The sequence below is a fragment of the Bos indicus genome, chromosome 26 (genome assembly GCF_029378745.1).
Source record: "Bos indicus isolate NIAB-ARS_2022 breed Sahiwal x Tharparkar chromosome 26, NIAB-ARS_B.indTharparkar_mat_pri_1.0, whole genome shotgun sequence".
Taxonomy (NCBI): domain Eukaryota; kingdom Metazoa; phylum Chordata; class Mammalia; order Artiodactyla; family Bovidae; genus Bos; species Bos indicus.
The window spans coordinates 40,297,751-40,323,464 of record NC_091785.1 but is presented as its reverse complement, the minus strand read 5'-3'; the positions used below and the strand labels follow the sequence as shown (position 1 = coordinate 40,323,464).

Below are 25,714 nucleotides of genomic sequence, written 5' to 3'. Positions count from 1 at the left end.
ACTAGAGCTCTCTAGGCTCTTCTTCCATGGGATTTTCCAGGCAAGAATACTGGAGTGAGTTGCCAAGCCCTCCTCCAGAGAGTCTTCTCATCCAACGGATCAAACCCAGGTCTCCCACATTGCAGGCGGATTCTTTACCATCTGAGCCACCAGGGAACCCCAAGAATACTGAAGTAGGTGGCCTATCTCTTTTCCAGGGTATCTTCTGAACCTAGGAATCGAACCAGGGTCGCCTGCATTGCAGGCAGATTCTTTACCAGCTGAGCTACCAGGGAAGTTCCATGGACTCTGTAATCTTACCTAAACCCAGAAACAGATTTTCAAAGAAAGACTTCAAAATCTAATTCAATACACACAAAATTTGACGATGCACTTTCTTAAGCTTTTTGAATGTTTATTATTATAACTGGGACTCAAAAACACAGCCTAGCAGAACTCATTAACCAGATTTTTCTGGTTTTCTTTACAAAGATTTTTTGCTCTGTCTTTAACATTAAATACATCATAAAGAGATGGTAAAGTACAGTGGCTAACTGTGGATTTTACAGTTAAAGAAGCCTAAGTTTAAGCTCTGGCTCTGCCCTATACTCTTGCAGTTTTCTTGCTTGCATTGAAAATCTATTTATTCATTGGAGATTAAATGAGAAACATGTGTGTAAGACACTTAGTACAACACTCAGCACCATGTAAGGATGTGATGATTATTATTACTGTTATCACTGTATTATGATTTGTAGTGATTATTATACCTAAAGCTTTTCACAGTCTCAGGTAATCAGTCTAAAATTTAATTAGAAGGGACATGGCCATTTGAGAAAGTAATACTTTCTTCAGAAATTAATGTTTCAGCCCTTAATATGTTTTTATAAATGAAGCAAGAAAAGTGAACAATGTTAACGGTTGCACAATCACTTTCTCATTACACATGACTGAAAGAATTAATGGATTCATACGAAGCAACAGACTGTAGAAATAATAATATAATAATGTGAAAGTCACTCAGAAAGAGAAAGTCACTCAGTCGTGTCTGACTCTTTGCGACCCCATGGACTATATAGTCCATGGAATTCTCCAGGCCAGAATACTGGAGTGGGTAGCCTTTCCCTTCTCCAGGGGATCTTCCCAACCCAGGGATCATATAGTAATAGTAAAAACAAAAATTCTAGGCAAATTCCAATCTTGGCTAACTTGCTGAATAAAGCTTCAGAAATTTCTTGCAAAACTATTCTAGAGAAATATGGTATTATAACTTTATATTTATTACCTATGCCACAATATCTTCTAGTTCTAGTACTGAGAAAATATCTAAATTACTCAAACTTTTCAATTAGCAAATGTTCAAAATTATTGTAAGATTTCTATATTCTGCACATTTTGATGTTGAAACTATGATCTACAGGCCCTAGAAGGAGAAGTGAATCCAGCTGAGCTCTGCTTGTGTTTCCTAATGACTCTGCAAGACTTCAGGCACATATATTTTTTGCTTTTACTTTGCTATTATACTAAATTTAATAAATGACTTGCTATTCACTATATGCCACTATAATATAGCTTATTCTACAATGGAAATCTCAGATTCTGATCAACTCTTATTATCTAACTATCTCAAGACATAATTTTCACCAAGAAATTAATAAAATCCTAATTGACAAATTAGATATACTGACATTCAGAGACATACATTCTATGTACATTGACAAATTCCAACTGAAATTTCAATAAGAGGTTTAATATGAACCAATAGTTTCTAGAGCAAAAATTAAACATCTATCTGTATTTATATAAATCTGGAAACCTATAAGCACAGATCACTGAATCTTAAAATTCAAATCACTTTCAAAAGATGATAATGGAAAAAAATGGGGAAATAACAGTACCACCAAACAGTAATACTCAAATGAGCCACTAGGAATCACAAGCCAGCCACTGAGCTAAGACACAAGGGCTACAAGATACATGTGATGAGATTTTATTTTTAGGAAAAAAAAAGAATCACGAATCACATGTTTAGAGAACTGGGAAAAAACCAGAAGTCAAACCAATAGCATCTTAAGAAAATGACAATTTCAAACAAATATTCTATTTTTCAAAATTTTAGAGAAATGAATTTTTAACCTTATATACTTAAAAGCAAATTAAAATTCTGTTTTATCTGTAAAAGAAACCAGGTTAAACACATTACCATGAAATTACTGTGACAGCAAGCTGAAACCCAGACCAATTTTTTTTTTAATCTAAAACATAAAAATTGCAATTTCAACCCAGAAGGCAAATCTTTAGTTTACAAAGACAAGAGCCACTTTGAATAAAATAAAACCAGGTTTAACATACAATTCTTAGCAAATATAGATTCTTGCTGTTACTAAATATTAACTTTGACCACATTGTTAACAAAAACTCAAAACAAAATGACATGTACAGGAGAGCTTGAGATGGTCCACGAAAAGACAAGCAGTCTGGTTTCGGCATCACACAGGACTACCCGCCTGACCTTTCAGAAACACATCCATGGTGTTGGAATCTCTGTCATCTGCCATTGGTGAGTGAGTTATTGTTGTGATTTAAAAAGATTAACAGGAGAGGGGAAAAAGCATTTCAAGATGAGTATTTATACAATTTCATGGAGCCTCTTCCTCCTCTTAAAGCATTCTAAAGGAGAATAAAGGATTTTCTAATAATCAGGAAACTTTAATGTCTTAAAAATGTAAAATAGACATTAAGAGTTAAAACAAGAACTCACCAACAGCAAGCAATGGCTGATACATCTTGATGTTTTTTGTGGTCAATGGGGGGCACATACGGATAGCGAACTGTGGGGAGGGCAGTCCTGAAAGCAGACCTGTTAGCAGGAACTTGAGTTGCACTTCCTGCAGAATGGAGCCTTTGGGATGTTCTTCCCCAGCAACTGCACTTTGCCCTGGTTTGTAATAAAACAAACAAACAAAAATACATTAATTGCAACATATGCTAATCTTAAAACTCTAAAGGAACTTTACAGTGGAAGTACTCTTCAGATCTAGAAGGTGTCACGTAGCACTCTGGGGGCTTAGCTATACACTGGGTCTTATTTAGCTACGGGACTTAATTTGCATCATCTAATATTTCAAAGGTTAGATTACTCCAGAGTATTGCTATCCATAATTCGGGGGGGCTTTGTCTTCTAAGAAACACTGTTTTAGCCAAAGTTGCTGGCTTCAGGGTATCAAAGGCAAATCGAGAAGGACTAGGGTTAGAGAAGAGTTTCTGTACATGACAGATTATAGCATATTCCTGTCTCACTGCCTTCCTTAAGTGTTATGTTTTGATCTGATGCACTTTAAAGTGCACATAAAATTGGTAATCACAAATAGGTTCAAAGAGCTCAAACCAGTCAAACCGAAAGGAAATCAACTCTGAATATTCACTGCAAAGACTGATGCTGAAGCTTAAGCTCCAAAACGCTGGCTACCCGTTGCAAAGAGTTGACTCATTGGAAAAGACCCTGATGCTGGTTAAGATTGAGGGCAGGAGGAGAAGGGGACGACAGAGGATGAGAAGCCTGGATGGAATCACCAACTCAATGGACATGAGTTTGAGTAAACTCAGGGAGATAGTGAAGGACAGGGAAGCCTGGCTTTTTGCAGTCCATGGGGTCACAAAGAGTCGGACATGACTTTGCAACTGAACAACAACAATAACAAAATGTTGCACTACAAAGATTGCAGCAAAGTTGAAACTTTAGCTTACTAATAAGGGTTTAAAATTTTTCTTCCTTTGTGTGTGTTAAGTTGCTTCAGTCATGTCCAACTCTTTCTGACGCTATGGACTATAGCCCACCAGGCTCCTCTGTCCATGGGATTCTCCAGGCAAGAACACTGCAGTGGGTTGCCATATCCTTCTCCAGGGGATCTTCCCACCCAGGGATCGAACCTGTGTCCCTTATGTCTCCTGCAGACAGGTTCTTTACCACCAGCACCACCAAAGCCTGGGATAAAGTTATCACACAAGAATATGTGTGAGTGTATATGCTTGTGTGTTTATCACAGGTGGTGCTACTGGTAAACAATCCACCTGTCCATGCAGAAGACACAAGAGATGCAGGTTCAATCCCCTGGGTCAGAAAGATTCCCTGGAGTAGCAAATGGCATCCCACTCCAGTATTCTTGCCTTGAAAATTCCATGGGCAGAAGAGCCTGGCTGGCTCCAGTCCATACAGTGACAAAGAGCTGGACACGAATGAGCACAAGCACACATTAGTGCACGTGTGAACACCCTAGGTGCTCACACATATACACATCTTGTGAAAGGGAAAAATGTAAATAATTACTCAGAGTGGGTGATGGGATTCTAAATAAACCTCTTAAACTCAAGTCGTTTTAGTAAAATGTTATTATAAAATCGGTAAGATATACACACAAAAAAAGGATCAATCTGAATAAATGATCCCTTAGGATAAGCCATACAACTGATACTCATTTTTAGTAACAAAGATGGGGTCTAAAGCAATGGCAACAAGTAGGTGCCATGTTTACCAACTTTTGCCAGCTTGGAGTTGATTCCAGGAAACTGCATATTTCTCTTCCAGCATTTTCCATGTGAAGTGATTCACAAAGTAGGGCAGATTAGGCCTTAATAAGCAACAGCCTTTACTCAATGAATATAAATCAGACCTCTGTACTTAACTGAATTGCTTTCAATTATCACTAAGTACATACTGAATTTCAAATTAAAAGTTTAATTAGAAGTTTTAATTAAAATGTTTTCAAGTAACAAAGATTTAATTAATACTGTCAAATCAACAACATTGTCAAGAACTGCTATACAATCTGTATCATTTTGTCCCCCCAAAAATGTAATTTATATCACTTAGATACCTAAACAGCATAAAATTTCAAACTCCTATGGGCTTCATATTACTGATTAGTTCTGTACATGTGTGTTCATAATTCTTTTCACTTTAATAGTTTTATTAAGTGCAGACAGGGTCAATTAACTCGGAAAATTATGTTACTGATAAAATAAATTTTGCAAAACAATTATGTGTCTGAACTTCTTCATAGGGATTTATTTATGTGTGAAAGATGAAAAGAAAAAATTTGAAGTATGTAAGTTAGCATCAGTGAGCACAAAGAGTCCAAAACTGGCAGGAAATATGAGAATACCAGGGTATGGAGAGGTCAAGCCTTGCTTTGGTCACAGCGAAGCAGCCAGGACTAGAGGCCATGGCCAAGAAGCAGACTCCAGACTGGGATGATTATGACCACATTTCCACTAACTGGCTGTGTACTTTGGGGCAAGTGTTTTAATCTCTCCAGGTCTTAGTTCCCACATATATAAAATGGAAATAATAATAATAGTACCTAGTCCACAGGGTTGTCAAGGTATTAAGTAGAGAATTTGGCACAGCATTTAATATAGTACTAAGCCCTCAATAAATGTTATCTCTGATTAACATCAATAAGCTAATGCTCTTCTTTCTAGTATATCATTTATTTTTATAGCATTTAAACAAACAAAAAGAAACCTAGTAAATAATGTCCATGTTTAATTACATTATAGAATAACAAATAATGGTAAAGAAAATCCTTTATAAACCACTGGCCACAATTTTAAGTGAATTACACGTTAACTCTGCTTGGCATATTTATAATTCCTAGCTGTATAATATTTGAAATCACCAACCCTCATTCTTCCTTGACTATATTCTGGCTCTATAATAACTAGATAAGTTTGAAATAATATTTTATTTGCAAATAAATATTTGGTGAAAGTAAGAATTCCCAACATAAAAATAAGAAAATGTAAGTCAAGAAGATGATTTTTTTCTAATATTGCTCAGTTAATTATTTCTTCAATAACTATTTATTGTACATCTAGAATGGGCTATACCCTGTGCTGAGTGCTGGGGATGCAAGGCTGAATTAAGCTCTGTCCCACCCTTGTGGTGCGTATAACCTACGGGAAGAAACAGACAAGTAAAATCACAATGACAATCGGCAGATAAGTATTAGGGACCACATAAATTTTACTTATTTTATACCCCTCTGGTTTATTCAGAAAAGAACAAATCTACATTTTAGTTTTCTGAAGTATTAACTTTGATTTAATAGTAACAACAATCACTGACTATTAATTTTGCCCTTCAAAAAGTATACCTAACATGAAAGTCAGAAGGGAAAAAAAAAGTGGCTTACCAATCATATTATCTAAGGAGAGGTCTGGGAGTTTATTCTGTAGGACTCCTACAGGAATTCCACAGAAAGACACTGGTGAATATAAAGGTGACACGCCAGAACTACTGCAAAGATATAATAATTAGACAGTTCTTACATATTTAAAGTCTGCATCATATGTTAGTGACTCAAATTACTAACTTTAGATCATAGTACTCCATCCAGTTTTTACACTAGTCATTAATCTAAACCACAGGTGAAATATCTCTAGCAGGTTTACATAATCCCCTTATAATCTAATGTCTATATATTTTTTACAGAAAAAGGCCTTGCTATTTTTATATGATTCTGGCAGTCTTAAAAAAGGGGGGGAAGCAAAGCAAAACAAAAAAGAGATCCTATTGGTTCATTTACCTGCTCCGTGAATTCCGATTACAAACAGCAGACTTCAGTTCCCATATCATGACCCTGCCATCACTCACAATGAGGGCAGCTGCATTCTCATTGACGGGACAACACACCATACTGAAGGGACGGACAGTTTTTGTCACCCTGATTGCATCACACTGGCTTCGTAGGTCATAGGTAAGCTCCTGGACAGGATCTGGATCTTAACAAGAGTATTGTTTTCTTTAAATATTAGAAAGCAATCATATTAATGTCACTGCTACTTGTTTCAATGTAAATAATACCTCAACCAAATAGAACATCATCCCTTCAACTAAAGCAAAGTTTGTCAAAAATGGTTTCCCTGTGTTTACAATTACTAATTTCTTCAGGATATAAGACAATTAGCTTAGTGACTGTCCACACCAAGTTTAATGTCCAAAGAGCAATTATCAAAATAGCTTATTTAATATTTTTTAAACGAAGACAATCTTTCAAAAAAAGATCAACAGATATATGATTAAATAATGAACAGTACACCTGTAGCCCATCATAATTTACTTGCTCTACATCACGATGGTGTGATCACTCACCTAGAGCCAGACATCCTAGAATGCAAAGTCAAGTGGGCCTTAGGAAGGATCGCTATGAACATATCTAGTGGAGGTGATAGAATTTCAGCTGAGCTATTTCAAATTCTAAAAGATGATGCTGTGAAAGTGCTGCACTCAATATGCCAGCAAATTTGGAAAAAGCAGTGGCCACAGGACTGGAAAAGATCAGTTTTCATTCCAATCCCAAAGAAAGGCAACACCAAAGAATGTTCAAACTACCACACAATTGTACTCATCTCACACACTAGCAAAGTAATGCTCAAAACTCCCCAGGCCAGGCTTCAATAGTACGTGAACCGAGAACTTCCAGATGTTCAAGCTGGATTTAGAAAAGGCAGAGTAACCAGAGATCAAATTGCCAACATCCACTGAATCATAGAAAAAGCAAGAGAGTTCCAGAAAAACACATACTTCTACTTCACTGACTATGCCAAAGCCTTTGACTGTGTGGATTACAACAAATTGTGGAAAAGTCTTAGAGATGGGAATACCAGACCACCTTACCTGCCTCCTAAGAAATCTGTATGCAGGCCAAGAAGCAACAGTTAGAACCAGACATGAAACAAGAGACTGGTCCCAAATTGGGAAAGGAATACGTCAAGGCTGTATATTGTCACCCTGCTTATTTAACTTATACACAGAATACATCATGTGAAATGTTGGGCTGGATGAAGCATAAGCTGGAATCAAGACTGGCAGGAGAAGTATCAATAACCTCAGATATGCAAATGACACCATCCTTATGGCAGAAAGCGAAGAGGAATTAAAGAGCCTCTTGATAAAAGTGAAAGAGGAGAGTGAAAAAGATGGCTTAAAACTCAACATCTAAAAAATGAAGATCATGGCACCTAGTCCCATCGCTTCATGGCAAATAGATGGGGAAACAATGGAAACACTGACAGACTTTATTTTCTCGGGCTCCACAATCACTGCAGATGGTAACTGCAGCCATGAAATTAAAAGATGCTTACTCCTTGGAAGGAAAGTTATGACCAACCTAGACAGCGTATTAAAAAGCAGAGATATTACTTTACCGAAAAGGTCCATCTAGTCAAAGCTATGGTTTTTCCAGTAGTCACATATGGATATGAGAGTTGGACCATAAAGAAGGCTTAACGCTGAAGAATTAATGTTTTTGAACTGTAGTGTTGGAGAAGACTCTTGAGAGTCCTTTGGACAGCAGGGAGATCAAACCAGTCAATGCTAAGGGAAATCAGTACTGAATATTCATTGGAAGGACTGATGCTGACACCAAAGCTCCAATACTTTGGCCGCCTGATGCAAAGAACTGACTCACTGGAGAAGACCCTGATGCTGGGAAAGATTGAAGGCGGGAGGAGAAGAGGACAACAGAGGATGAGATGGCTGGATGGCATCACCGACTCTATGGACATGAGTCTGAGCAAGCTCCAGGAGTTGGTGATGGACAGGGAAGCCTGGCACGCTGCAGTCCATGGGGCTGCAGAGTCAGACATGACTGAGTGACCAAACTGAAGAGTAAGCCTGAAAATAATTGTATTTTACGAAGGATGTGAAAGTCACTTTCACCTTTACATAGCACATCATTCCATAAAGACATCAGTTTTATTCTCCAGGATGAGACTGGAAAAGACAACTGAATGCCCTGAAGACTTCCTAACCTATGTCACTTTACCATGGAAGCGACACAGGCTTAAGACATTCCTTGCTAAAGCAGAAGAAAAGTCAAAGGGGTGTAATAATAAAGGTATACACAAGGTTGGATTGTGTAAAAGAAATGGTCACAAAAGATAACATGTGCTTGGCTCACGGATACAGTCAAAAAGGGATTACAAAATACTACTATTGTTGCTGCATCCAGGAGGTGCACTGTTATAATACCCAGAGATTATCTTGGGTCTGTGCTTTCTTGTGTCTCATACTATAACCATATTCTATTATTTTAAGGCAGGGATTATCATTAACTCCATGCTTTGGCTAGTATTTGCCACATAAAGCTTTAAAAAATAATTCTGAAAAAAAAAATAAGTGAACATTATTGTGAGATATAAACTTACCCGGTTCCTCATTTGAAGTGAAAATACTACTGTAAGATCTTCGAACACGTAAGGTTATACAACCATTTTCATGTAGGCAAAATAAACCATCACGTTGAAAGCAGGGAATTACCTTTAAATAGATGATATATTTATTTTTCAAAACCACAGATTTTAAAATTATATATACAGTGAGACTCATTAACTCATATTTACAGAATACGGGCAAAAAGTAAAACAAAAACACAAAAGCACACATATAATCCCCTAATCCATCAATCCTAAAAAATTTGTCTTTATTCGTGTAACTTAAATAGTTCAGTATCCATCTCCAGATCTGTCAGAATAATTTCTAGGGTTAAATCAAACCAATCAGAAGTCCAGAAAAATAAGGAATGTAAAATAACATTGTCAATCTTTAAATAAATAGAAAAAAGGGGAAACTAAGGACTTTTGCAAGACTATGCAAAGGTATAGATTATTTTTCTCTATATAATTCATAATCAACTTTTGCTGATGTAATTTGTAAGCTGTAGATACCTGCAGAAAAGGAACTCCTGTTCGCTCTATTGCAATCACACCCACTGTCTGATTCACCTCAAGATCAAGGATTAAAATCTCACGAGGATAGAGCAGCAACATGTGATTCCTTTTGGAAGGCAGGTATGCCAACTGAAGGCAATCATTGAGAGTTATGAATTCTGCACTGGAAAAAGTAAACATTTACTTCAGGCATCAAGAAATGAGTCAGACTCACACATGAACGTATGTACAAAACAGATATGGATCCACAGACAAGAAAACAAACTTATGGGTACCAAAGGTGGGGTGGCCACGAGGGAGGGATAAATTAAGAGTTTGGGATTAGCAGATACAAACTACTCTATATAAAATAAACAAGGTCCTACTATATGGCACAAGGAACTAGATTCAATATCCTATAGTAAACTACAATGGAAAAGAATATGAAAAAGAACAGTAATATGTATAACTGAAGCACTTTGCTGTGTGTGTGTGTGCATGTGTGCGCACACGCACTGCGTCACTCACTCAGTCGTGTCTGACTCTTTGCAGTCCCGTGGACAGAGGAGCCTGGCAGGCTACAGTTCATGGGGTTCTCCAGGCAAGAATACTAGAGTGGGTTGCCATTCCCTTCTCAGGGGATCTTCCCAACCCAGGGATAGAACCCACATCTCTTACATTGCAGGCAGATTCTTTACTGTCTGAGCCACTAGGGAGGCTCCATATAATATAATATGCATAAGTGAATCATTTTGCTGTATATCAGGAACTTACACAGCATTGTAAATCAACTATACTTCAATTTTTAAAAGATGAATCAGACTTTATTCATATCAGAAAAAGCTAAAAAAGGATTGAATTTTGTACTTTCCATATAATAACCATCAATGAGAATGTACAACTGTCTCCCGAAATAACCAACATGAGCTAGCATCTAAATATTAGATCTCTCCTTTGTGCCAAAATCCAAATTATGACAATAACACTAGACAGGCTGGAGAGATGTTTCCAAATCATTGCAAGTTTAAAGTACACCAGTAAGTCTATGATATGAGATGGTAAGTGACAATACTACCCAGCACTCATAAGGCAGTACTGTCATTCTTATTTTGTAGTCAGAAGTACTAGATGGAGGGCTGAAAAGAAGCCGTGGGATTAAAACACAACATTTAGAGTAATTAGGGCTAGAGAACTGGATCAGGAGTCAGTGGACTATCTGTTTGGCCTTGAGCAAGTCACTCCCTCTACTCTGCCTTCCTTCACTCTTCAGCTGTTTTAAAGATTTTTTGGAACAAAGTTGGGTATTTTATTCACTTGCCACAGAATTTTCTTCTGTGTAAATAAAAGAGATGAAACAATATGAGGATTGTAAAGATTGTTGAAGAGTCTCAAAAATCATTTCAGTAATTTGTGATTGTTGTATATACTTAATCACAACTTTGTATTTATAATAAATTTACATACTTATTTCAATAGGAATGGGCATATAATTATGTACCATCTTCTTTTTACATAATAATTTTATTAAGGTTTTGAAATTTAAAGTAAAGTTAGATCAGAGGACCATGGAGAGGGATGTGGACTGCATTAAAATTCTGGCTGTGCACTTCCCAGTTGGGCAAGCTTAAATAACAAATTTAAAACAATGTAAGACTCAATTTCCTCACACAGATGAACATATGATTCACATGAGAGAAAATACAGTATGTAGGTCATAAGTTATAAAACTATGCAGGTTAAAAATAATTATTTATGATACAGAATTACTGCAAAAGAAATAAGTTCTCAAGATACTTAAGGAGTAATCTTCAATCATTTCAGCATAGGGTGGGGGATAAACTAGGGATACATTTAACCAGCCTATGGTTTAATATATAAAACTGATATTTACATATCAATTCAGAATTTGTAGAGCAATTTGTATTTTACCACGTTTTTCAGGTAATTACCCACAAAGTCTAGATAGAATAATCTTAGTATATTAAAAATAAAAGCATTTTTAAAATGAATGCCAAAAAACTACCAAAGCAATAAAAATATAAGAACCACAGCACTAGGAAAAAAACAGAAATCTATTTTTAATGCATAAAATTAGTTCTTCAAAATAAAATTTTATTCAGTTGAAATTTCTGAAATAAACAAAAATATAGCATTTACCAAAAGAATGCTTATTAAGTATCAGATACTATGATAAGGACTTAAGTTTCTGTATCTATTAATCTTTGTAACAGGCCTATGAAACCCTTTAAAACACCATATCTTGGATATTGGAAGAGTGAAATCTGAGAAAGACTAAAGTATACTCCAAGTCACAGAGCTATAGTTCCCCTAGAATCTTGGCCCTTAACCACTATGGGAAACCACCTTTACATGCAGAAGAAAAACATGCATATTTTACTGGCTAATGACATTACACAGTATTTAAGTCAGGAAAATGTATTTAAAATCATAATCCAGTTTTTGCCCCCCAATTTGTAATGTGTTCAGTGGCCCCCATCTTACAATCTTTCTCTCTCATTTTCAGAAGTCAAAGATGTTCACTGAAAATTAGTGGGGGTTGTTTACTGCATTACTGGAAACAAAGGAACCATGCTAAGTGCTAAATCTCTTCTTAGAGGAGGAAACAAAAAATATTTTTCCTTTTATAAATTCAAAATTAGAAATAAGAAAGGGTAACACAAAGAAGAAAATCAATCTTAATACATCTCCAAAAATGATATTTTCAATAAACAGATAAACACTGAGTTACATGAATGTTGCTGCTAGTTTTATACTTGCAACTTACCTAGGTTTCTCTTGAGTGATTAAGATTTTCACTTTATTAAGAGCCTTCTTGGCCCCTGTGGCTGCAGCCAGCTTGTTATGAGCTGGGCTGGAGTGTGGACTGGATATGTAAACTTTTTTCCCAGGTCCTGAGGGAGGCTTGGATGGAGAGAAATCTGAGATGAATACAATGCCCTCGCTGGTGAGTACTGTACTGAGAGAAGTGAAACTCTGATTAAAGTTTAATCAAGTTTAGCACAGAGTTTTATTCCAATACATTTTTAAGAGCAAGGTAATGATAATTTTAATAATAAGGAACTGGCAGTGTTATGCAGACATAATGGGAATGTTCTCCAAGTTAAACAGAAACAGGTGGTCCATTACAATTCATCAGAGGCCTCCAAGCTCAGCACTCTAAATTAATATCTTAAATTAAAAAGATACCAGAAGGTTACTGGCAGAAAAAGCAAATGCTTGTTCTTCCAAATAAATTCAGTGTACGGACTTTCATTAGAAACCTTTCCTCATTATATCTCATAACTTCAAAATCTAAAGACTTTCAGAATATAAAATTCACAGAAGAGGAAAAAAAACCTATATATGAGGTTCTGCATACCACATTTGGCAAATTCAAATATTTAACTTGTTGATACTAATTTTTTATCATTATCATGAGTTGCTCTGTCTAAATTTACTTCCTTTTTCTTCTTGAGTGTCAAACTGAAGCTTGGGATATGCAAAGAGTGTTTCACTTAATATCTAGAGTAAAAGTGCCAACAGTGGCTAAGTGTACAGGAAACAGAAATATTTTATGCCTTTTTATGATTGAAAAAATAATCCCCCTCACAACTGGGGCCGACTAACACCTGCTGCTGCTGCTGCTAAGTCGCTTCAGTTGTGTCTGACTCTGTGCGACCCCATAGACGGCAGCCGACCAGGCTCCCCCGTCCCTGGGATTCTCCAGGCAAGAACACTGGAGTGGGTTTCCATTTCCTTCTCCAATGCATGAAAGTGAAAAGTGAAAGTGAAGTCGCTCAGTTGTGTCCAACTCCTAGCAACCCCATGGACTGCAGCCTACCAGGCTCCTCCATCCATGGGATTTACCAGGCAAGAGTACTGGAGTGGGGTGTCATCGTCTTCTCTGGACTAACATCTATCTGATCATAAAAATCTTATCTACCCTGGCTCCTGGCAATGAGTGAGGCTGTTTTAAAGGCAGGGAACAAAGCATTCAAGAATTATGACAACCCCAGCACATTCAATGAGCAAATCAAAGATGTTAGGTCAACTGATGCTTTGAAATCTCGTGCTTTCATCAACTAAATTACAGAGATGCAGTAAATTAACCTGAAGCTTTGTCTCCATTTCAGATTATAGAAGGCATCCTTCAAGGTCGAAGTCTGTCCCCTCCTTTTGTGATGTCCTCACTCCCTGACTCTGTCAGCTAAGCCTGCTCTCCTCAGGGCTCCCACAGCACTGCCCTCCACAGCAACCTAGTGAGTGCACACATACGTTCACATATACACATTTACACGCACAAACCCTAAACACACCGTATTGCAGTTATTTATACAGCTATGTTTCCCATTTTGATTTCTACTTGTCTGACCTTCTGTCCCTCCATCAACTCATATACCCCTCAATAAATATTGGAGGATACAAATTGGAATGTTGAGTCATTCAAATCCAGGGAAAACATTCTTTACCATAGTAGATGTCCTCATCTCTTTGAAGTTGTTCATCAAATATCAAAATGAAGTCTACCTTGACCACTTTATCTATTACAACAAGCCCACTCCCACTCCCTTTATCTTGTTTTATTTTTTATACCACTCATAATACATTGTAGTGTACTAATTCATTATGCTCATAGGTTACCACCTAATTCTTCCTCACTAGAATGCAAACTTTATGAAGGCAAGAATCCTTGTCTTGATTCACTGATATATTCCAGGCTCCCAGAACACTCCACGCATATAGCAAGTAAAAGCTCAAGAAATATTTGTTGGATAACTGAATAAAAAATATTTAGTCACAAAAATATCTGTCTAGAATCTAATTTTTAGATCAGTGGCTCAGTAAAACATTAAAGTATATTGGCAAAAACAGTCTCTACAAGAAAAAACTCCCTTGGGCTTAGTCTGTTCCTGACATGCATCTGTTTATGGCACTCAAAAGGCTTGGAATGAATTAGAACAATATTTTGAAAAGGAAGAAATGAATTCGGCCACAGACTAAATGAAACCCTTGACTCAGGTTCTTTTGATGTTCCTAGAAAAAAAATTTAATTAAGTCTGAATTAGAATAACACAGCAACTCTCTCGTTCTCTGACTAATCTAATTCTGACCACAAATTCCATACACTGAAGGTCTAGCTTGCTGATTTAAATTTCTAATCATCAGAATACTTGAAAAAAATATGGGTTATGATTTAGTATCTTTACTAGGAACTGAAAAGATAGGAACTAGATGTGCGTCTGATTTTAAGATGTATGATGGGTGTACGTGTATGTGTATCTTATGTATATAGCGTTAACCATATATATTACAAATACCTCAATTCATTTTCCACAAGAAAACTAGTACTCACAAGTTAAATGTGAGGGATCAAAAGGATCAAAAGAAAAAGAAAGAATGTTATCAGCATAGCTCTTCTTCCAGAGTTTGGTGCCAGTATCTGCATTCCAGAGCACAATGTAATTCGGCGGATGGATAGCAAGCAATAAATCCCGGGAAGCATCTTGATTCCATAACCACTGAACATCTGCAAAGACCAGATAAATAAAGACAAAATTCAGAAATCACCCACTTTAAAACACTTGGTTAATGCATCCTTTATATCTAGTTGTGTGTATGTGTTTTCATAATCCTTAAAATCTTAACTTCCCCCCTCCTCTTCAATGTTGCATCTAAGTTTATGTGTCAAGATTGACAGGGAAAACTAATTTTACATAAAAATGAGCTGCCTGAACATTAGAATCTAGAGGTCAACATTTCCAAGTAATCTGAAATATTGCTTCAAAGAAAATACAAGGCAATTTACACTATTCATTAGTTAAAACTTTATGTCAAAGACTTGTCCTAGCCAGGATCAATGTCAGACTCTCCTAATGTTTTTGTGGAGTTACTTAATGGGACTTTACAGAATTGCACGTTTTTTCAAGACAATAAAGAAGATAAAGATCTAGTTCAGTAGGTACAGTAAGTACTCAATAAGTGTTTTTTTAACAGTCATTTAAAAGATTCACCCAGTCAAGAGAGCCACGCAGTCAAAGCCAGGAATGCTGTATTGATTAGGTCAGTAACATAAGCAAGCAAATGATCTACTGATATATGAAAATGAGAATAGCATTTTATCTCTATTAGCAGAAAGTAAGCATTGAGAGCTAATTCAAAGGTGCAGTTCTGGGGAGTTTATTTATAGCTTAGATCTACAAGACCATTTATAAGGAGCTTAAGTTTTCTCATCATGCTCAACTGAAATTAATGCATTTTACCAAAGCACAAATCAACTGAGATCTGAGGAAATAAGCCCAGGAGCATATTGATAGGGAAAAGAAAGCTAGATTCGGATCCACAGAACTGGCTACACACAATCAAGAGTTAACTGAGAAGTGATGAAAGTAAATGAAAGGGACAAAAACCAACCGCTCTAACAGTAAGTGTATTAACACAGACGCTCGGTGGAGCAAGGACTTTCCTCACCCTGAATAGGCTTGGCATGCTCTTGGATCTCACACTGTGCTACTCCTGCTGCTACATCCCAAACGATGATCTTTCCATTGACATCAGCAGAAGCTAAGCGCAAGGAATATGGCGAGCCAATGTTATGATGATAATTTTCCCTGGCCCATTTAACCTAGTATCAAGAAGAAACCAAATCAAGTAAATATGTGCACTGGATGTAAACCATACATAATTTTCATAAAACACTGACCAGAACTCAAGCTACATTCTACACTTATATTACAAAAATAGGAAATTAGCTTCCTCAAAAGTCAGACATTTTTATTATGATTTTTTTAAAGCCACAACTAAAATAGTTTTGAAAACATCACAACTTTCTTGCCTTTAAAATATCAGAAATGAGACACAGGCTTAATAATCTAGAGAATTCAGGCAAAAATTCCAGAACACTATCTCTTAAAATGGTATGATCACTGGTATATCATCTAATCACAGTAAAGACCATAAAATCTAATTCTGACAGAACACGTAAAATCCTAAACTGATAAGAAGAATCTTCTCTTGCACTCTATTCTTCTAATTAAAAGGAGACAACTTTGAGCTACCAAAATCTTGCAAAAGGAAAACACAAAAGCAAACAAAAAATCTGGGTAAACACTCATAAATCGGAAAAAAATTGCAGCAGTTTTTTCTCTAAAAAAATAAATTTATGCATCATACTTTTATAATAACATTAATAGTTTTTTAAATAAAAAATACAAGAATCCCAGCACAAATCAGGTTAATTCCTGAGTACTGAGCACTGACAGAATAAGGAATAAAACAGTCCTTCCTCTGAGCCAAGGTCTTCCCTGGCTACAACCTCCCTTCTTTAGCTCCTACTTGTTTACTTTGGATCATTTCCCACATAATACTCTGGAGTTATTTTATTTACTCTGTTTTGACCTATCACCAGTCCTGCTCCACATGGCAGGATCATGGGGCCTTGCTCACATTTCTATTCCCAGACCCTAACACAGTGCCTGCAGCTGACATTCAAGTATGTGTTTAGTAAACAAACTGAACACCGCTGACTCTTCAAATATATACCTATATTTGAATATATAGGGATATACCTATGTACACAGACACACACATGTATGTACACATAAAAGTAAACACACTCAGAGAAAATGCTTAGGTAGGGAGGCATGCTAATCAATTCCAATAGCATTCATGAAAAAGATGGCCAAAAGTGTTCCGAACTTCAGTGTTAACGAGACACATCTTTTCCTCAGGCAAGAATTTTTTTTAAATGAGAATGTGTGTCTGCACATACGCATGTATATATGTTTGAATGTGTATATATGTATATGTTTACTTTATACACGTGTGAAGGTATGTATACTCTCCCTCCTCGTTATTTACAGAAACTGTATTTGTGAATTTGCCTACTTGCTAGAACGCATTTGTAATTTTATTTGTAAAATCAGTATCTGCAGTGCTTTCACCGTCATTAACGGACACACGCAGAGCGGTAACAAACCTGAGTCACTCAACACCCAAGAGCACCCCAGCTGCGGTTGACAAGGCGCTCTTGCGGCAGTTCTCAGGGTGTAACCACTGTCTGTTCTGAGGCCTACTTACTACTGTGTTTTGCATTTCTGGGCTTCCGGTTGTGACTTCACTGTTTAAAACGGTCCCCGGCACAGTGCTCAAGTGCTGTCTAGAGCTCCTAAGCACAAGAAGCTGTGCCATGCATTACAGAAAAAACACACGAAATAAGCTCTGTCCAGGCATGAGTTATGGTGCTGTCAGCCATGAGTTCAATGATAATAAATCAACAGTATATAATAAATAAGATGTCTTTTAACAGAAACACATATAAAACAAGGTTATATATCAATCAGTTGATGAAAATATTGCAACTAGAGGGTCACTAGGAACCAAATTGCATTATTTCCCTCAGGAGCAATCAGTGTTTCAGTATTTGCTAATTCAGTGTTTCCAACAACTTTACAGAATAAAACTACCACAGATAAGATTATTGTAGGGGGGGTGTGTGTGTGTGTGTGTGTGTATGTGTGTAGTACTTGAATTCCATCTCTGTATATATATTTTTTAAAAATCACCTAAACACATCATAATCAAACTGCTGAAAATCAAGATAAGGAGCTGAGAAAAGATACACTGCATACAGAGAAACAAAGACAAAAATTTCCCAACAAAAATTACTCTGGGAGATAATTGAGTGATCTTTAAAGCACTACAAGGAAAAAAAAAAAGTACTGGTGAAACAGTTTCTCAGACAAATAAAATCAGAAAGGATCAACCAATATCAGATACATGCCTCAAGGACTTGAAGGAAATTCTTTAGCCAAAAGGAATATGACACCAGACTGAAACACACATCTATACTAAGAAATGAAAACTCCAGAACTGCAAAAAAGACAGAAATGGGGGGAGATATAATATTTCTTCCCCAAAAACAAAAAAATTAAAAAACAAAACCTATATTCAACATTAGACTTGATGGTGAAAGACTGAATGCTTTTTTCCTAGGTTCAGGGTAAGACAAAGGCATTCTCCCTCAGTCCTAAGCACTGTAGTAGAGGTCCCAATCAACACAAGAGGACAAGGAAAAGAAAGAAAAGACACCAGATTACTAGTGAAAAATCCAAGCTGTCATTATCTGCAGATAACATTACTGTCTACGTAAGAAAAACAAAACAATAACACTCAAGTTACTAAATCTAATGAGTTTAGCAAGATCAGAGGATACATGTAGATATTAAAAAAAAAAATCCCCTGTATATTTCCCTTTTGCACATTACATACAAAAATTAACTCAAAATGGATCTAAAACCCAAATATAAGAGCTAAAATCATAATATCCTTAGACAAAAACAAAGATATAAATCTTCTTGACACTGGGAAAAGCAATGGTTCTTTGTTACAGCCTACATCAAAATCTAAAACTTCTGTGCTTCAGAGGGCACTATCACAGAATGAGAGAGAACATCTGCCAAGGCATGCATCTGATAAGGGGCTTGTATCTAGAACCATACAGAATTCTTTCAACTCCAAAGTTTTAAAAAATACAATTTTAAAATGGGCAAAGGAATGAATAGACATTTTTCAAAGAATATCTACAAATGGCCACTAAGCACATGAAAAGATGCTAAACACTATTAGCCATTAAGGAAACACAAACCAAAACCACAATGAGAACCACTTCATACCCCCTAGGAGGGCTATAATCAAAAGGACAGATGTTGAGTTTGAGGAGAAATTAGAGCCCTCATACACTGCTATGGGCATGTAAAATATTGAAGCCTCTTTGAGAAAAAACAGTCTGGCAGTTCCTCAAAAGTTAAATATAAAGTTACCATGTGAGTCAGCTATTCTACTTTGAGGCTATATACTCAAGAGAAATGAAAACACGGGTTCACACAAACAAACTGTACACAAATGTTCATGGCAGCATTGTTCCTAATACCTAAAAAGTGAGATATGCCAAATATCCATCAATAAATAAATGTTGTATCAGTGGAATATTATTTAGCGATAAAAAGGAACAGAGTTCTGACACAAGCCATGTGACATGGATGAATCTTGAAAAACATTATGCTAGGCGAAAGATGCCAAGCACACACTGCACCATCTCATTCATTTCAAATGTCTAGAACAGACAAATCTACAGAACAGAAAGCAGATTAGTGGCTGCCCAGGGATGAAGGGAAAGGGGGTAGGTGGCAACTGCTAAGGCATACATGGTTTCTTTGCAGGGTTATGAAATTGATAGTGGTGATGGCTACACAACTCTGGATATACTGAAAACCATGGAACTGTATGCTTTAAATGCATGAATTTTATGGTATGAGTATCTCAATAAAACAGTTAACAACCAATAAAAGACCCCAGATCTCCATCTCCAATAATAACATCTTTCCTAAAATTTCAGATCAGTATAATTCAATTGCCCCAGGCGTCTCAGACTTTGCACCTTAAACACTGACTTCACACAGTCACATCATCAAAACAATACTACCATTCAGCTACTCATACAGAAACCTCGAGTCATTCTGATTCTCCCTTAAGACTGTTCACTGTAAAGTTCACCTCTAAAGTGAAAGTTGCTCAGTCACGTCCAACTCTGAGAACCTATGAACTGTTGTCTGCCAGGCTTCTCTGTCCATGGAATTCACCAGACCAGAATACTGGAATGGGTAGCTATTCCCTTCTCCAGGGGAATCTTCCCAACCCAGGGATGAACCCAGGTCTCCCACACTACAGGAGGATTCTTTACCTTCTGAACCACCAGGGAAGCCCAGAAATACTGGAGTGGGTAGCCTATCCCTTCTGCAGTGGATCTTCCTGACCCAGGCATCAAACCGGGGGTTCCTGCATTGGGGTCATTCTGTTGATTAAGACTGTTTACTATAAACATTATCAAGTTCACCTCTTAGAGAGCTCCTAAATCTGACTCCTTTATGTCTCCTCTTTATTTTAGGCCCTAAGGATTTCCTGCCAAAATTACTACAACTCTCCTAAATGATCCCATTGCATTGTCTTGCCTTTTTCCAACAGATCTTCCACTACTGCCAGAGTGAGTTTTTCTAAAATGAAAATATGATCAAGTCAATCTCCTACTTAAAAATCCAAAGTCCATCATAATCTTATAAACCTTTCAGGGTAGGTGACTTTCTCCGGCTGCCTTCTTTCATCACTCCTACTGATTACATGTGTATTCCATCTTTTGGCCATCCTTTACACACACTGCTTCCTTTTGAGTCTATTCTCCTTTTCTCCTGCAGTGCACTTCCTAATTTTTCACTCAGCCAGCTACTGTTTACTAGTCCCTAAAATGAAAAGAATTCTGAGCCCTCCTCTGATCCCTATAACCAGGTGACCTGTAGTCCCTTCGTCTTCCCATAGCATATGAAACAGGTCTCACTTACCACACTGTATTTGTAAGTTTTCTTCTCACTCTTCCTCGCTAGACAATGAATTGCTTGAGGGCTTTCTCATCTCTATACTCTTAGCACATACTAGATGCTCAAAACTAATGAGTGAAATGAGTGGTGCAGTACAGGACAAAATTAGTGTTTTCCACTAGCATTAAAATGACCTAAGAACTAGCATTTAATAGTTCAATACTGATGCGACATTATACATGGAAATACTGCATGCGCATGTGTGATGAGTCTTGTTCAACTCTTTGTGACCCCATGGACTGTGGCGGGCCAGGCTCCTCCGTCCATGGATTTCTTTAGGCAAGAATACTGGAGTGTGTTCCACTTCCTCTTCCAGGGGATCTTCCTGACCCAGGGATCAAACCTGAGACTCCTGCATTGGCAGGTGGGTTCTTTACCACTGAGCCATTCGGAAAACCCGATATGGAAATATTAGGCTACCCCAAATAAAGAGTATCACATGTAAAACCTACTCAACATTTCTACATATGACTTTAATGAGATTCCAGCGATATTTAAAACTTTAGAACAGACAATTTATGATAGGGTGGAAGTAGGATCTGACTTACCTTGACAACATCAGCTTTATGCTTTTCTAAAACTTGAAGCGTTTGAGCAGTATTGGAATCAATCACTACCACAAGCGAATGACATCCATAAGCAATTAAACCTTGCCAGCCCCTAACAAAAAGTGTTAACATTTAAGTTAAGAGCAAAGCAAAACAACTTCTCTCTTGCCAAAAGGCATCCTAAACAACAGATAAATCTAACCAATAGGCACCGCCATTAATAAAATTATTATGTAAGCCCAAAGGCTAGCACATTACATTTTACCATTTAAATAGAAAAGGTCTAGCTAAGCTTTAAAAAACAAAACTTGTTGAAATTTTTTTTTTTTTCCCGGATAAAAAAATTAAGTTCTGAGAGATATGCCTGTAGAGGTGTAAAGACATATAAAGCGACTCGGGTCGTCTATTTGTCTTCGAGAGCTTATCCCTCGTCTTACTCAACTCTGAATGCCAAGCATCCACAGAGTGCGTGGGATCACACTCCACGCTCTGTGATGAGCCCTGGTCCCTCCAACCAGATAAAAAGATGAACACTCAACAGGAAGTTTCTGTACTCTTGCCAACCTTCCCAGGAGCCACAGCTACAAGCAGTCTGCTTTATATTTGCCTGGTTATTAATTATCGTTGTCATTTTATAGTAAAAAGATAAAGGTGAAATGAAGAGTTGGCGAGAGCCCAGGGTCCTGGCACAGCGTCCAGCACACTGTTGAATGGATACAGGTTAAGAAACGGGGATGAGAGAAAAAGAAGACAGAACTGGGGAAGAACGGAATTGACATGGGGGCGAGAAGCCCGGAGACTTGGGAGGAGAGGGTAAGAGTGGGGAATGGGGACGATGAGGAAGGTGAGGGGAACGAGCGAAGAGAAACAAGAGATGAGAGAACGAGGGCAAGTATATCCACCCAGGGTAAGTTCCCATATGGGAGTTTTTACAGCTTTTATAGTAACAACAGAAAGCCGGCATTTAAAAATGAAAATCTCTAAAGTGTGAAGGCAGCGTCCAGTCTTGGAAGAGAAACTAAGCAGGCGGATGAAACCGCTTGTTCTTTCCCCCTTCCCCTCAGAGACTCCTGGCCGAGCCTGGCGGCCTCGGAACCCGGCGCCCTCACCAGTCCACCGCCGCCTTGTTGTGGGCATTGAGAGCCCCGGTGAGGGTGCGCGCCGACACCTTAAAATTCACGGTGTAGGGCAACATCGCCACGGCTAAACTGGGCCCTCAGAGCCGCCGCGCAACCAGGAAGCTGCCGGCCACTGGGCTTCCGTTCCAAACAGAGTCCGGGTGACTCCTTGGGCGCCGCGCTTTGGTTCCGCTAAATCCGAGGTTCCACCGCTTCCGATTCCGTTGCCTTCAGTTTCCGTCACTCCTATGTTCCGCCTGCTTCAGGGTTCCGCCACCTTGGGGTTCCGAGGCTCTGTATAGTATCTGGTTGTGCCTTGAAGGAAAAGGTGTTGCCTGGGGTCACATCTGTTTTCTTAAGACTGGGACTGCGTAAGCCTATGTGCCCTGATGAAAATGTAAGCCTATGTGTCCTGATGACAATAGTGAAAAGCAAGAGCTAAAAGTCCCAATTAGCCTTTTGCCTTCAATCAGTTAACCTAGAAAAACTACCAATGTCTAGTCAAGGCTGTGGTTTTTCCAGTAGTCATGTACGGATGAGAGAGTTGGACTGTAAAGAAAGCTGAGCGCCGAAGAATTGATGCTTTTGAACTGTGGTGTTGGAGAAGGCTCTTGAGAGTCCCTTGGACTGCAAGGAGATCCAGCCAGTCCTGAATGTTCATTGGAAGGACTGATGTTGAAGCTGAAACTTCAATACTTGGGCCACCTGATGTGAAGAGCTGACTCATCTGAAACGACCTTGATGCTGGAAAAGACTGAAGGCAGGAGGAAAAGGGGACAACAGAGGATGAGATGGTTGGATGGTATCACGGACACAATGGACATGAGTTTGAGTAAGCTCTGGAAATTGGTGATGGACAGGGAGGCCTGGCGTGCTGCAGTCCATGGAGTCGCAAAGAGTCAGACACGATTGAACGCAAAGAGCTGGACACGACTGAGCAACTGAACTGAACTGAACTGAACCGAACCAATGCCAGGCACTGTTGTAGGTGTTGGGGATATAGTGAGGAAGAGGATACAAAGTCTCTGCCCTATGGAGTTTATAGAATAAATGAGATTGTGGATTTAAGAATAAGTTTCCATGATCTGCAAAAAAAGAGTAAGAGAATGTATAGGATTTACTGGATGAATGGAGAGAGTGAATGAGATGAATAGCCAGAATTCGAAAATTTTTCAATGGCAACCATGCACTGTATGTGATCCGTTAATGGTTCCTGTAATGAACTGCTATTACTAATACCAGATATCATTTATTGGGAATTACCACATGCTAGGCAGTAAACTAAGGACTTTCCATGTTGCTGCTGCTGCTAAGTCACTTCAGTCATGTCCGACTCTGTGTGACCCCATAGACCGAAGCCCACTAGGCTCCCCCATCCCTGGGATTCTCCAGGCAACAACACTGGAGTGGGTTGCCATTTCCTTCTCCAATGCATGAAAGTGAAAAGTGAAAGTGAAGTCACTCAGTCGTGTCCGACCCTCAGCGACCCCATGGACTGCAGCCTTCCAGGCTCCTCCATCCATGGGATTCTCCAGGCAGGAGTACTGGAGTGGGGTGCCATTGCCTTCTCCAAGTTAGCTAAGCCTTTTCTTTGATCCTCACACCGGATTTCCTTCTTTTGGTCCTAGGTGTCTTGAAAGGTTAGTGTCAGTAATAGAAGGGCATTTATTGTGACTTTGGGCAGATCATTTGAATTCATTAAGCCTCCTTTTCTTCTATTATTAGAGGGAGGGGTTAATTATCCTTAGATCATTAAAAGCATAATGTTAGATAATATATTAAAGAACCTAACACAGCACTTATATTCCTAAGTGCCTTATAATTTACTGACAGAGCTGGAATATAAATATAGGTCCTTTTTTAGGGGTAGGGGGTGGGATAGCACTGGCCCTCTAAGCTGTGCTGTGTTTAGTCACTCAGTCGTGTCCAACACTTTTCCACCCTGAGGACTGTAGCCTGCTGGGCTCCTGGCTCCTCTGTCCATGGGGATTCTCCAGGCAAGAATACTGGAGGGGGTTGCCATGCCCCCCTCCAAGGGATCCAACCCAGGAATCGAACAGGAGTCTCCTTCATTGCAGGTGGATTCTTTACCAGCTAAGCTACCAGGGAAGTCCCCACCCACAACTAAGCTCAGTCTGTTCAGTCACTCAGTCGTGTCCAGCCCTTTGTGACCCCATGGACTACAGCACACCAGGCTTCCCTGTCCATCACCAAGTCCTGAAGCTTTCTAACTCGTGTTCATCGAGTCCATGATGCCATCCAACTATATCATCCTCTTTTGTCCCCTTCTCCTCCTGCCTTCCATCTTTCCCAGCATCAAGGTCTTTTCCAATGAGTTTACTCTTTCACATCAGGTGACCAAAGTAGTGGAGTTTTAGTTTCAGCATCAGTCCTTCCAATGAATATTCAGAACTGATTTCCTTTAGGATAGACTTGTTTTATCTCCTTGCAGTCCCAGGGACCCTCAAGAGTCTTCTCCAAGACTCTTAGAGTCTTGGAGACCCATTCCTTGGCACCACTCATGGGGTGCCCAAGTCCCTCTAAGCTCCCTTAAATTTGTAGAAAGATCTTCCCTCTCTAAGGTGTATCCTGCAAGAGAAGAAGTAATGAGAATTTGGCTAAAAGTGGAGTTGGATTTGCTGAGTCACTCATGGGGATACCAAAACCACAGTGATTTGCTTTAAGACCAGGGCTTTAAGGGATCACAACAGTGAATGTATCAGACAGGGTTTGGGGAATCGCAGTTCTGGATGGACCATGATGACCTTGGCTCTGAAGGGGCTAACTCAGCTCTTTCTAAAAAGCCAGGCTGTCCATACTCATAGCCAAAGACATAGGCTGTTTGAGCTGCCAGGCAAGCCCTAACTGGTGTTCCTCTGACCACCTTGCAGTCATATCGTGCTTATGATGCAGTCTGGAGCTCAAGTCTGTA

The 25,714-nt window shown here is 38.5% G+C and overlaps 1 protein-coding gene across 4 annotated transcripts in view; it reads right to left on the bottom strand.

Moving 5' to 3' along the window:
• WDR11 (WD repeat domain 11) overlaps positions 1 to 22,931 on the bottom strand; it is a 61,636-nt gene extending 38,705 nt beyond the window's left edge. For 2 of the 4 annotated variants that reach the window (XR_011564308.1, XM_070780941.1), the window contains exons 1-11: positions 22,774 to 22,931; positions 21,665 to 21,776; positions 16,159 to 16,312; positions 15,044 to 15,217; positions 12,476 to 12,662; positions 9,709 to 9,874; positions 9,190 to 9,301; positions 6,567 to 6,762; positions 6,174 to 6,277; positions 5,869 to 5,934; positions 2,741 to 2,917 (exon numbers count right to left, since the gene is read on the bottom strand). Coding sequence is in view for 3 of the 4 variants with exons in the window: in XM_070780941.1 (XP_070637042.1) it covers positions 2,741 to 2,917; positions 5,869 to 5,934; positions 6,174 to 6,277; positions 6,567 to 6,762; positions 9,190 to 9,301; positions 9,709 to 9,874; positions 12,476 to 12,662; positions 15,044 to 15,217; positions 16,159 to 16,312; positions 21,665 to 21,776; positions 22,774 to 22,859 (1,534 nt within the window). In the remaining variant the exon portion in view is untranslated. The remainder of the gene's footprint in view (positions 1 to 2,740; positions 2,918 to 5,868; positions 5,935 to 6,173; positions 6,278 to 6,566; positions 6,763 to 9,189; positions 9,302 to 9,708; positions 9,875 to 12,475; positions 12,663 to 15,043; positions 15,218 to 16,158; positions 16,313 to 21,664; positions 21,777 to 22,773) is intronic. The other 2 variants (XM_070780942.1, XM_070780943.1) reach the window with 2 other exon arrangements.
• Positions 22,932 to 25,714: the final 2,783 nt, after the last annotated feature.